Consider the following 14,628-nt stretch of genomic DNA (forward strand, 5'->3'; position numbering starts at 1 on the left):
TTCTTTAATTTGTTCCTATCATGCCTTAATTATATTTCTGAATGTTAAACCAATTTGTACTTCTGGAATAAACCCAACTTGAAGAAAATAAAAGGAGAAATGATGGGGAAGGGAATGAGGAAGTACTGCTTTTCTTAAGGAACCTTATAAAGATTATATGTACATAACTGAAAAGTTAGATAACAATAAATTTATATGCATATAATAACTATAACCCCAAAAAGGCGTGATATGGAAACATCTCCAGCTCATTAAAATTTTAAATGAAAAGTGAAAGATTCAGGACAACATGTATGGTATGTTAACTTTTATGTAAAAGATGAGAGGTAGAAAAGACTGTATTGTCATATATGACTATATAAGCATGAAACTCAGAGGAAAAAAAAACGATGGTTATACATGGCGTTGGAGTGAAACTGAGACTGATTTTCAAAGTGCTTTTGTGTGTGTGTATTTTATTTTTGAACCAAATAAATGTATTAGCTATTTTTAAAGGTTAAATTAGAGAAATAAACTGACTAAATGACTATATAGATTAAAATACAACTGATTCATCTGAAAAAGTTAAAATCAGCAGATTTGTAAAAAGCAAGTCTTTGCATTTCATCTTTTAGGTCTAATCAATTTGTAGAAAAATATTACAATGCTAAGATTATGTATTATTCAAGAGCAACAATGAAGGACCAGAATCTTCATTTTCTGACTTTCGAAACACTCAACTGCTCAGATGTATGATGTATATAAAATACATTTAAAGCTCAATGATGTCCATAAAATACCTGTAAAGCTTAAATAAGTATATTTGTTAACATAATTCATGTAGTCAAAACACTCACCTTGTTCTGAATGGAGAGGAATAGAAGTTTTGTGACACTCAGTAAATCCAGCATGAGAACTCCCATGTTTCAGAATATTTTCAGAAGGAATATCATTCTGTATATTGTACATACACACAATTTTAAAACAATTGAACTAAATTCCAAATCACTGTTCTAAGCAGTATAAGAGCCTCTGGATCTATTTAGCTCGATACACTTTAATCTACCTGGACTTCAAAGGGTATATTACAAATTACAGTTATTTTCTTAATGTCAATCTCAAAAACTGCCATCAAAACACACTGCTTGCTTATTATTCATAAATCCATCTGAATGAATCCTTTTTCATAGTAATACAAGTTCATTAAAAGAACTGGGGGGAAATAGGAAACTTGGGAAAATAACAAAACATTTATCAATTCACCTAAAAAAGAAAAAAACTACTATTTTACACTAAAATTGAAACAGTGATAACAACAATTTGGAGGGAAATTTTATTTGGGGGAGTTTTGGTAGCTTTCTTATTGATTTGTAAAAGAAAGATCTACCTGATCATTATTTGTCAACTTTCATTTTTTTTCAGATTTATTTTGATTTATCTATGCTTTATATTTTTAGGTACTCATCTCTTTATATCCTTCCCGTAATATTTGTTTAAAAAGCATTTCTGCCTTTACTGACTTAATATTTCTATTTTCTTAATTTTTTTTATGACTTGAATTTTTATATTTAAATCTGGAGTTTATCTGAGCTTATGAAGCGATATGAAATGGACGTTTCCAAATTTCTGGAAACGTCCAATTTGTGTGTTTACTGACAAAGCATTCCTTTTCTCATCAGTTTCTAATCCAACCCTTATTAAATTCGTCTTTGTAGAAGGGTTATTTCAGAGTCACCAAAATGTTTCACTAAATACATGTCAATTGTACTACCTGCATAGATATTTTAGTATCTAACAACCAATTCTCCCTCATTTTCTTTTTACCTATTCATTTTTCCAGATGAATTAAATGAATTTCATTAAACTAATGGGGAAGATCTGATACCTTCATCTTGTTTCTTCAACTATAAACAGGTCACACTACTATGCAATTTTAAAATATTTGCAAACCTCTACCACCCCTCAGAAACAATGAGTTTTAAAATGTTACTACCACAATAAGCTATTACTTTCATTAAATAAATTTAACTTATATCTGAAGAAAATTAAGCTTATTCTACCTTTGATGCTTCACATTCTTCACATTACAGCTGATTTACTGATATATAGCCAAGCAAAAAGTGCTAACCTTTTTCCTGTTGTCACAAACCAACTCTAATTTCCTTTCTGATTTTAGTTGCTTCTTTTGGAACCAGTTCTAGCTATTGCTTGTTTATTTTACTTAAGTATGTTCCTTGACACTCTTTGATGCAATGACACATCAATTTCACAGAACCACCTTTGATAGAAATTCTAGTGTGGGACTGATGAGTGGGCTTCAAGGTATTTGTAAAACTCTATACCTTAAAAGAAAAAAAATTGTGTATGTGCATTTTCCTGGGAAGTGGGGCTATAGCTTTCATTATATTTTCAAATGGATGTATAACCCACAAACGTTCAAGAACTCAAAATCTCTAACTGTCATTAGCTAGAGCTCATTATTTTATCGTTATAGTTCTTTTCCTCTAAGTAAATTACTCACAATTGTTAAATTTAAAACATAGCCACCACTTTTCTTCCCACTCACAGAAACTTGTTATTTCTTCTTGTTTTTGCCAGGAAGTTATTTGCTCACTTAAAAATTTTCAGCATACTCCCGCTTTAAGTTCATTTAATAGGTTCATTTTTTAAAGGTGCAATCTGTGGGGAAACCCTAACATTTACCATATCCCATTAGGAAATGTCCATTTATCCGAAATGATTTCCCACCATATATCAAGTGCTTCACAAGAGCAAAATGATGCCAAGAGAGTGTCACGACAAATTCTTTCAACTGCTGTTGTGACACCTTATTAAAAGCCTAATGAAATAAAAATTAGAGAATAACAGCCTAAGTCAGGGTAATTATAACTAAGGATTGAGAAAACTAGAGATACTAAAAAAATATTTAGGAAGCAAAACCAGGTAGACTTGGCTGTTGACTGTAAGGGAGAAGTAAGAGTGTAAGTTTGTCCTGGTAAAATAGGATGTTGATGTTATTAACAGAGGTAGGAAATACAGGAGGAAAAGAAATATGTCTGCTGAGCAGAGAGATGATGGTAAATTTGAGGTTTTGACATGATGAACTTGACAACTGTAAGAGTTTCAGCTAGTCAACAGTTCTAACCTTTTACTGTGGTGTTATGTCAATTCTCTAAGTCAGAATCACTCCAAAGATTTACTTTCGCCATATCTATTCCCAGCCCTCAGAGTTTTCCTGGCTAAAATTCAAGTGCTGATATGGCTTATGCTATTTTCAGTTCTGTAGCTGAGAAATTATATTCTCGTTTTTTTCCGGACTCCTTAACAACTTCACACAATCATTATTCTAAGCATTATCTACCTCATGTACTCCACTCCAGTTCCTATCAGTCTTACTGGAAAAATTAAAGCCTTAAAAGTATCAGTGAACTCCCCAGATTATTTTTACCCATTTAAATTTCATAAAAATCTGTATACTGTATGTACAATGAGTCGCACAGATCTTAAGTGATAAGTTAAAGAAGAGTTTCAGCATCATTTCCTTCCAACTCTAAATATCTGTGTGACAATCCTGTCAGTCCTCCTGTCTCAAAAGAAGTTATACTTTCGTTCCTAAGATTACCATCTTTGAGTGTTTGATTTTACTCCATCTCTTCCTGCTTTTTAAATTATAATTATATGTCAGCTCTCCCTCCCTGTAAGAAACTCAAAGATAAAACAAGAGATACAACTGAAAAAAATCCTTTGGTTTTCCCTACTGGTTCCTTTCCCCCATATTAAAACATTCATAAACCTTTCTTATTTACTAAGCAACTTAAGAAAACAACAAAGCCTTTAATAATTCTGCTATTCATTCAAGCTCTTGAACCATCTCATTACTATTGAATATAGTGATACTGATTCCTCTATTCCCTTACAATCTCCACAATTTTATTTTGCATTCTCCAGCATACTGAAATTGCATTCATGTAGGCCACCTAATTCAGTGGTCTAAGATCTTATTCTCCTAGACTTTTCTAAAGCATCAGCAACTACCAAACATTCTCCCTTTTCAATATTCTCCTGCACTGATTCTGTGATGGCTGCTTCAACACCCTGATAACTGCCATCTCTATGAATGTTACTTTATTGTACCTTTATTCCCCTCTTAATTTCTAAGACATGGGAGAAATTAAACCTGAATCTCAGGTTTACTCCTTGACCACCTCTCTTTTGAAGCTATCTTATTGATCCTGATTTCTCTCTCAAGCTGCAGTCTTGCATTTTCAACTACCATTTAGATATTCCTACCTTATTGGCTTACTGTTCTCTCACATTTAATTATTTTAAACAGAACTTAAACCCACCTATACTAATTCACATTCTTTCCAATTTGCCTCTTACTGTACACAGTAGTCACTATTATCTGGGCCTAGAAGCTTCTTTCTTTCCATTTCCATGAGTCTAGGTCAAGATCATGTTACCTCTCTCCTGAATTATAATCAAAATTTTTGGGACTTCTCTGGTGGCACAGTGGTTAAGAATCTGCCTGCCAATGCAGAGGACATGGGTTCGAGCCCTGGTCCAAGAGGATCCCACATGCCACAGAGCAACTAAGCCTGTGAGCCACAACTATTGAGCCCATGTGCCACAACTACTGAAGCCTGTGCGCCTAGAGCCTGTGCTTCGCAACAAGAGAAGCCACTGCAATGAGAAGCACAGGCACGCAATGAAGAGTAGCCCCCACTAGCCACAACTAGAGAAGGCCTGCACAGCAAAGAAGATCCAATGCAGGCAATCAATCAATCAATCAACAGAAACAAAAACAAACAAAAAAACCCAAACTTTCTAATAAGTCTCCTGTGTCTATGGTCACTCCCATTCATGCTGTAAGTTGCTGCTAGATTAGCTGTCCTACAAGGAGAATCAAAAATCTTCAATGGTTTCTTTCCCTGACTCAAAGAAAATTTTCTAAATATTTCATTTGTTACTTAAGCACCTATATATCTGGCCCTGTGGCACAGATTACAAATGGTATAGCAAAATCCAATCTCCAGCTAAATTACATTTCCAAGCCTCCTTTGCAGTTAGATGTGTTTACATGACTAAATTCTCTCCCTTTGAAGTTCAGAGCAAGTGAAGTGTGCTACTTTTATGCCTAGCTCATAAAAACCTTTCCTGAGCTTCTCTGTGCTCTTTCCCTTCTGCTAGCTGGATATAAATGATTACATGACCTTGGTGGGTGGGAAAGCCAAAAGATAGAAGAGCCAATGTTACCTTGCATCCCTTAATGTATGGAGAAGAGCCATCCCACTAGCAAGAAATATATTTCTAATCTACCCTAATACTGGACCATTTTACAGCCTTATCTCCTATAACTTCCTCAGATGATGAACCTATGCACTAGTCAAACTAACATTTACTTCACCACATTCTACATATTCTCTGTCTCTACCTCACTATTGCTCATGCTGCTCCTAGCTGAAATTTTTTTTGTCTATTAAAATGCCTACTTATCTTTCCATGCCTTTAAAAAAAAAAATCCTACCTCTTTTATGAAGTCTTCTCTGAGGTCTTCAGCTGGAAATATTTACCCTCCTCTAAATAAGTATATATAAGTACAAGATTTACAGTCTTGTGACACAGTCATTTAAGTGCATAGGTTTAGAGTCAAACTTGGGGTCAAATGCCACTTAGGCACTTATGTCCCTACTACTAAGTTTTATTACTAACTGCTAAAATGTTATCAATAAATATCTCAAATTCTATGATACGAAATACTCAACTATAAAATTAAAGCATTTTAAAAAATTACTTTCACTAATAAAAAGTGAACAAATACACTACCCAAATTATCACATACATCCCACTTGATCAACTAATTATAAGGAAGGACTAAAATAAGAGGCACTGGGCTCTCTTACACTGACACAAATGGACTCTAATTGAGCAACATAACATATTGGGTCCATATTTTTAATTAAAGGTTATCTGTATATAAGAAAAAGAGAGTATGATAAGACACTTTATTAAGCTTAAATAATTCCAGATTATATAAAGCTCTACTAAAAGTTATGAAGGGCCATAAAACACTTCACTTACTTGTAAAATTCACTTCATTTAAAACCTGTTCAAGAAAATCCCCATACAGAATGTAGACATATCATGTCTACATTTTAAGAATTATAAAACCAACTTTGTTAGTTTTTCTTCCCTTCTTTTTCATCATCATGTGTCAGCCAGTGCTACCTAAATGCATTCAACCTATCTATTAAGTTCTCTCCTTCTCTGTAAGGCATTACATATAATGGAAAATTGAGATCTTTAGAAGTATGCCACAGAATTAAAACGGTTAGAATATATCATGAAAATTACAGTTTTATGGTAAGTTCATCTTATCTACCTCCTACATTTAAAGGTATATGTATATTTTAAGTTAACTTTCTGACTCCCACAAGTGCTAAAAAGATTTTACCTGATATTTAGGCATCTTCAAATACTCCATAATCGTATTTCTTACATCATTCTGCTGGTCCTATTTGAGATAACAAATACAAACTTAAAGGCAAATGTGGAAAGAGATCTCATGGAATCACTACATCTCAATTCCCATATAATCACCAATTAAATCCAAAGTTAACAATCTAGTTAATAGACATTTAATTAAATTAAATTATTCACTTTAGTACAATACTTCAACCAAAATATACGCTATTAAAAATACAAATGTTGGGGAATTCCTGGTGGTCCAGTGGTTAGGACTCTGCACTTTCACTACTGAGGGCACGAGTTCCCTCAGTCAGGGAACTAAGGTCTCACAAGCCATGTGGTACAGCACCCCCCTCCCCAAAAAAGGCATTTATATTATTAATATGCACTTGAGTCTATCTTTTTGATGTAGGGTAATAAGTAACACGCCCTGACAGCAATTTCACAATTAACTATATAGATCATATGAGAAATAATCATTCATAGAAACTTATTATCATTTCCTTGGCTTTAGTTTTAGGAAAAACTTTATTTCCATTGTATTTATTACTTGATCATTTCCACAACTTAAGTTCTTAAGGGATGGAGAAGCTTAGCACTTTTTCAGGTCCTCTTAATTATCTTGACATGGCTGTTATTACCCTTAAAGCTTGAATTAGTTATGGGTAATTTATGAAAGCAACAGTTAAGAAATAAAAATTAATTTTCAGCCAGGAAACACATCTTTCTGCTAGTTGTTCTGTACACTTTAAAACTCACTTAATCAATATTTATTGAACATCTTACACTTGCACGCTATATTGTAGTTACTGGCATACTCAGCTTTTTTACTGCTAGACCACAGGGTTCTTGAGAACTAGGGTTATATTCTAGCGAACTTTGGGGCCAGGGAAAAAGTTGCACTCAACGAGTATTTAGTCAGTAGAAACCATATAGGGAGAAGCATCTTTTAAAAGAGAAATGTTAAATAGATGATTTTTTAAATTTCCGTTAAAAAATGCAAGCTATTTGTACATTTTTTTTTCACAGTTCTCAATTGTTTCTTCTTTCCAAATCGTGTGTAAGCTTCAAATATTTGGGACCTTCATGTTGATGATGCTCTCTGCTAAAACTGTATTTTTCCTGAAAAATATGTTTAATTCTATTTTGAACTAAACCCCAAAGAGCAAAATAAATTGCACAACTATAAGGATTTACTTACGGATAATATTTCTTTTATCTTGTTTGATGTTTCTTTAAACCTCTGTAAATCCATGCTATCTCTGTGTCCTTAGGAAAAAAAAAAAAAGATTACAACAAATACTTGTTTTTTTAAAAAAAAAAATCTATCAAAACAATGTCATTGCCTAGTCTATTCAAAAAAGTGACTTATGTTGTCTTGTAAGAAGTTTTGATGGCTCTGCAGTTTCCTGTAGCTTTCCTGATAAATATTGAAAATAGGTGTCATGTGGCACACATATACAATGGAATATTACTTAGCCATAAAAATGAATGAAACTGAGTTATTTGTAGTGAGGTGGATGGACCTGGAGCCTGTCATACAGAGTGAAGTAAACCAGAGAGAGAAAAACAAATATTGTACACCAAGTCATATATATGGAATCTAAAAAATGGTACTGATGAACCCAGTGACAGGGCAAGAATAAAGGTGCAGATATAGAGAACGGACTTGAGGACATGGAGTGGGGGGGGGGGGGGGGGGGCGAAGGGGAAGCTGGGACAAAGTGAGAGAGTAGCACAGACATATATACACTACCAAATATAAAACAGATAGCTAGTGGGAAGCTGCTGCATGATGCAGGGAGATCAATTCGATGACGGGTGATGACTCAGAGGGGTGGGATAGCGGGGGTGGGAGGGAGTCAAGGGAGGGAGGGGATGTGGGGATATATATATAAATACAGCTGATTCACTCTGTTCTACAGCAAACACTGGCACAACAGTATAAAGCAATTATATTCCAATAAAGAGCTAAAAAAAAAAAAAAGAAAATAGGTGTCAAAAAGCTGAAGAAGATGAGTAGTTCAAGTTTACAGTAACAGGATCCTAAAAGAATGCAACATGTGATATGAACTGCTTGAAATTTAAAAGAAAGGGAAGCAATAATTTTTACTATCAATAAAAAGAAAAGCATTCTATGTATTTATTACATGTATAACATATACATATTATATATAAATATAGACATCAAACATATAAATAACTACATCTACACATATCCATCCCAGTGGCAATATATTAACAAAGACTGCTTTTTAAAAATAAGTTGGGATAGATTTTATGTAGGAAAAGTTGTCTCTATAAACCAACAGTGAACTCACATAGCCTAGCAGTAGAGATCAGCATGCTCAGTACCTAGATAATCCATGGGGTTGGCCCTAATGTGGAGATTTTACATGACATAACATTCTCTGAACGACCTCTATACATGTTCCATGACTGGGTAAATTCCTAGGCTGGGAAGGCTCATGTAAGTGTTAAAGACAAGGTCAGGAAGCCAACTTGATGGAAAAATTCGAACTTGAAGAGACAGAGGGCCTTCTTCAAACCTTGGAACATTCTGGTTATGTCCACAAACAACCCAAGTTGTTTTCTAATAATTCTTTGTTAAATACTTTTACCTTTAATAATCCAAGAGGAAGGTTGTTAAAACACTATATTCTACAAATATTTGGGACTCAGCTAGCTCTATGAAGCATTCCCTCTTCACCTTTTCCTTCCATGTGGCATAATGTCAACACTTAAATAACATCATTAAAAACAAAACAAATAAAACCTTAAACATACAAACCACATTATTAGTTATTGCTTTCTTCTTGCCTTCGTTGCCAAGCTTTTAGGAGTCACCCCCCCCAGTCACTCTCTTTACATTCACTCCTCCCATATGTACTTTATTTCACTATAATCTGGCTTCTTCGTCTACCACTTCCTTCACTGAAACAGTTTTCACCAAGGTTATTAACATGTTATTGTTGCCAAAATAAATATACTTTCAGTCCTTATTTCACTTGAGGTGAGGTATAAGAATGAATCACTCCTTTCTGAAATGCTCTCCTCTCTGGGTATACAAATAGGTTGACCATAAATACTCATTTTCCAAGCAGAGTCTTGGTTTTCCCAATTGTCCTAATGTAAATATTAGTAACACACCCTTTCACTCTCAGAAGTATACTGGTTTTGATTTAAAACTATATGGTCAGCCTATTTATAAAACACTGCTCTCTTCCAGTTACTTCTAGCCATCCCTTTACCTTTGTATTGTAACACTTACAAATCACTCAAATTCTTTTTTAACAAAAGTTAATCAAACTCAAGAGACTACGCTTAAATTCAAAAGACAGAGTCCAAATAAGTTTTCCATATAATTGTCATTATAGTAAGTTGCACCAAAGAGGTATGTGCTAATATAATATTACAGCCCAATTCAATCTATTTCCCCCACTTCTGATAATTTAAAAAAATTTTAGAACTATACTCTATGAAAAAGGTAGTCCACTTGTCACACAAGTACATGATTTTATTAATGAGCAATTTATTTTTATTTCTAAGATGATAATTATAATTAAAAAATGTTGATGTACAAATACCAGTTTACCAAACTTACCTACAAATGCTCCAAATTCTACATTATCTCCTTCTGCAGCTTTAGAACAAACAGTTTCTTGATCTTTGGTTATAGTTTCCAAGTGGCTTTTGCAACTTGGCTGGGATGGTGTACTAACAAAAAATTTGGTTGGTGGGGATGATAGATGTGGTATGCTATTAGATGAACTGCCTGATTTTTGATTTTTACTAAAAAATTTTAAGGTATCTACTCCAGGTAGTCTCTGTCGCAGTTCTGGAGGAGAGACAGCACTTGGGAATAAGGCACCGCAAGAGGAACCAGCCTCTGGAAAACTGAATTCTTTTCTCTGGGGTATTACAGGTAAATCCTGACCAAATACGTTACATTGGGAATCTTTTTCATCTTTCACAAAAATATTAGAAAGAAATGGATTATTACTTTCAAGACCACCTGGAGGAAGAGAGGAGCTAAGTGTATTTACAACACTGTGCTTTTTCCACACAGAAGGTCTTACAGGACCATCATCAATAAGGTTTTGAGCCAAATGTTTGGAAATGCTCAATTCTCGTGTGATTTCATTGTGAACTTTGCTAGCTTCTGAAGCTTTCTGGGCAGTGAGTGTTTTTAATGTATCTACAGTCAGGGCTGAAAGATCTTGCAAATGGCCAATTTGAGAATCTAATGACTGTAATGATCTTTTGATATAGTTGACTCGATCTCCAACTTCTTTAATCTGAATGCACATTTGCTCCACTCTGTAAGGGAAACATGGTGGTTTTACAAATGTTAAAAATTAATGGTTTAGAAATTATTTTTGTAATCTCAATAAACAATAATGGTAAAAAGAAATTTTACATGCACTCAAATAAGGTAAGATAAAATCAGGTATGATTATTCATTTATAACAAGGCACACCTTATGTTTAAGAAGGATCCAGTACTAATCCTATTATAATAAAAATACAAGATTTCAAAACACGCTTTTGTGCCATAGGCTATTTATTCCCACATCAGAGTAATACAAAAATGTGTATTCAGCTACATATACACAGAACTACTACTACCATTATTGTAACTACACAAACACTATATACTTTTAGAACACAGCAAAGCTAATGGAAAGAAACATGTTTTAAAATAATTAAGACAGTTAATTATTTACCAGTTCCACCAACTAGTAAAGAATATTAACTCTTTTCTGCCCTCTGTAACAAGGGTCAAAAAACAATAAAAGACTTACACGAAGTATTAAAAGTAAAGAACTGAACTGTCTCCCAATATATAGTGTAAAACCATTATTAAACTTACTTGTTTGAGAAACATAAATTGAACATGACCATATGTAAGAGACGTAACTAACAGAACCCACTCTGACATAAAATCAGTTATAATTAAAGAGCTTCTGAACCTTTCAAAAGTGACACGAATTCTCTCTTCACTCCCAGAATGGAATTTGTCATCTTTTTCATTAAAATACATCTCAACACACTGCTCTTCAAAATCATGAAGTTTCTTTTGATCTTCTTCTGTTAAAAAAAGTTCTAAGGAGGGAAAAGGAAAAAAAAAAAATCAACAAAGAAATCAAGATAAACTTTAGTTCACGAGTCATGAATTATTTAGCATTCATAAGACTATGTAAAACATCTGCATTTTTTTTTTCTCTTTTTACTGGTGTGTTTCTAAAGCCCTAGACAAGTATTTCTACTTCTTTCTTCAATCACAGTGTGATGCCAGCAGAATAGTTTCTGGTACTTCCTCCTTTTCTAATTTCCTTTTCCTATAAAACACCCTTCCCCATCTATCTGTCACACCTTTCCCTCACACACCCAGGTAGAAGAATTTAAGAACTGATTTGGTAGAATAAAAAGTCGTAAAATTTCAGGCAGAGTTGATTATGCCTCATGTAGTGTACAGAATGTACTAGAAGTGTTATTGTTTGCACAGCAGTCAAAACGTTTTGTAGAACAGCAAGTGTTATGGTTTACCTTAGCATTTTAACAAAACCAAACTGAGATGCCATACCAAAAAGGAAGTTTAATACTAAATTTACTTTTACAGATAACCATATTGCACGTAAAATTCTTTTATGTTTATGCAAATTCAACAAAAGCTGTTACGATGGCATTAACCAGTTAAGTCTTGTGAATAAAATTAATACATAGCTTTCAGTGTAATACTGATAAGTGATAAAATAAAAACATTTGCCTTAATATATTTTACTTACTTGGTCCATCCGAAGTCTTATCTTTTTTTCTTCTTTTACATATGCAGCAAAACAGAGAAACTATATGGCTGAGAATGATAAGTGGTGGAGGCAGAACTGGTTTCTCATGATAAGCCATAATAAAATGATAACGTTGGTACTTCCATACAATATTGGAAATTGCTTTCACTTGTAAATACACATTGCTTGAATAACAAAGAATAAAAATAAACAAACTTAGCTAATCACATTTTAAAGTTTTAAATACTAAAATTTTATTGTAATTCTGTTCTAAACAAGGATTCAAAGGAGTACCCCACCACAAACAAGACTAAAAGGCAAATGAGAAACTGGAAAAGAAGAATATGCAACAAGTATAAGGCAAAGTTTGATATTATTGAGGATCTTAATTACAAACTCCCAGAAAAATAGGCAGAAAATATGACTTTAGGCGTTTAAAATTATATATAAATGACAAAAACAGAAAATATGCAATATGAGTAGTAACAACATAAGTGCAAATAAAAACAAGACACTTTTATGTACTATCAAATTAGCAACCATTAAAAAGATAACACCTACTGTTAGCAGAGATTTGGAGACACAGGCCTATTTTGACTTAAACGTAAGAAGTCCAAAATATACATATACTGAATAGTTCTACTTTTAGGAAAACACTAAGGAAATACATAAGGATTGATCAAAAACTGAACCACAATGTGGTTTTGGGGAACAAAAAATTATAAACAATCCAATGGAGCAATATAACATATTGATTTAAAAATTACAGTCTATATCACGGAATACTAGGTAGCCATTAAAAAACTGGAGAGGGATATTTATTAATGCAGGATTATATTCATGTTTTGCTTAGTTGAAAACAGTATACAAAATATAAGAACAGTTTTAAAAAGAAAAAATGGTTCATATATATTAATAAAAGATAAAAAAATGTATACCAAAATACTAAGCATGGAATTACGGAAGAATTTTCTATTTGCCTTTCTGTTTTCTATACTGTATGTGTATTCCCTGGCCACCTAGTAATAAATTCCAAATAAACATTAAATTTATAAAAGAACTGCACATTGAAAGAGTCTCAAATTTAGAAGTAACTGGATTTTGAAAACCCATGTTTTATTCGTAATTTCCAAAAATAAATTTTTGTAACTCAAACCTCAATAAAATCTTTAATTTTAAATTTTGTATAGTTCCTTCAAAAAGAGAACTATATATTAAATGATCTCATTACAATAAGCAACCAAATAAAATTCTTACTTGAAAAATGCAATAAGAAGATTGACCATAATGATATACTGTACAAAGAGGTAGACTGCTTGAAGAAATGGAGTCAACCATGTCCCAGGACCACAGATTTGAGAGATAGTGGAATCATTTGCACAAACTTTAAAAGAAAAAAAAAATTAAAATACAGTAATTTACCAGTTACTGCTTCTAGTCAATATTTGTGTACTTGTTTGAAGGAAGTTTTGTTTATGTACAAATCTGCTTTACAGACTCTGGCAAAAGCTTCTGGGCAGGCAGCCATACAAAAACCAACTTAAAAGTATTCCAACAGGAGAATTTTGTGACAGATGTGGGTACTATTCTACAACTCTATTCCATACGAGGAAGTATATTTCTGTATTACGTCTACCATTCAAGGTAGGGTTTAGCCAGAGAAGCATTAGGGAAAATAAAACTCCCAGATTCAGCCACACATTTCTGTAAGAAAAATCAGCTGAACCACAAGAGGGTATTATAAACTCATAGTAAACTTACAAACATAATGATTACTGACTTTAGCTTATCATGCCACAAACAGGGTTGAAGGAATGGTTAAAGGGCCTCTCAAATATACAATGATTAGATTTGAATTCCTTGCTTTTCATTGCCTCCACCTGGAATGTTTCCGAAGCCATAACATAGTTGAATTAAGTAAGGGAAGGGCTTTAATACCCACCACAGAGCTATGAGGAATAAGGTAAAATAAATTCAAATAGGGCAAGGATTAGAATTAAATAATCATGAATTAGTGACAAGTTTTATACAAATATTTATAATACACTTAGCACACGGTGTAAGCCTTTAAAAAATATACACCACTGATATTCTTATCATGGCTATATCATTCCTTTCAAATAAATGGTTTTATAAGCAAACTGATGCATAAGGTCCTTTCACTCTTAAAAAAAATTTATGAATCCATTTCCATTCTATTCAGATTAGTATGATGAAGCAAATATCCAAGAAATACAGGAGAGTAAAAAAACTATATCCAATGCTTTAAACTAGAGCCACATCAGAAAAAGCAGATAATAAAAACCTGAAAATGACACCGAACAGGAAGCCATTAAACACAAAACTTTACTAGGCTGGTAAAACCTCACTGTTTTAACCAGTATCTGGTAACA

General features: G+C 33.2%; 1 protein-coding gene across 5 annotated transcripts in view; it reads right to left on the bottom strand.

The window, feature by feature from the left end:
- Nucleotides 1-14,628, bottom strand: part of TRPM7 (transient receptor potential cation channel subfamily M member 7) — a 124,781-nt gene that overhangs the window by 24,497 nt on the left and 85,656 nt on the right. For 4 of the 5 annotated variants that reach the window (XM_057722172.1, XM_057722169.1, XM_057722171.1 and 1 more), the window contains 7 exons: nt 13,493-13,619; nt 12,236-12,420; nt 11,420-11,552; nt 10,052-10,767; nt 7,649-7,716; nt 6,434-6,493; nt 837-933 (listed from right to left, as the gene is read on the bottom strand). In XM_057722172.1, coding sequence (XP_057578155.1) covers nt 837-933; nt 6,434-6,493; nt 7,649-7,716; nt 10,052-10,767; nt 11,420-11,552; nt 12,236-12,420; nt 13,493-13,619 — 1,386 coding nt within the window. Of the gene's footprint in view, nt 1-836; nt 934-5,506; nt 5,559-6,433; nt 6,494-7,648; nt 7,717-10,051; nt 10,768-11,419; nt 11,553-12,235; nt 12,421-13,492; nt 13,620-14,628 lie in introns of all 5 variants that reach the window. The other variant, XR_009051359.1, reaches the window with a different exon arrangement.

Source organism: Hippopotamus amphibius, chromosome 2 (assembly GCF_030028045.1).
Source record: "Hippopotamus amphibius kiboko isolate mHipAmp2 chromosome 2, mHipAmp2.hap2, whole genome shotgun sequence".
In the NCBI taxonomy this organism is placed as follows: Eukaryota; Metazoa; Chordata; class Mammalia; order Artiodactyla; family Hippopotamidae; genus Hippopotamus; species Hippopotamus amphibius.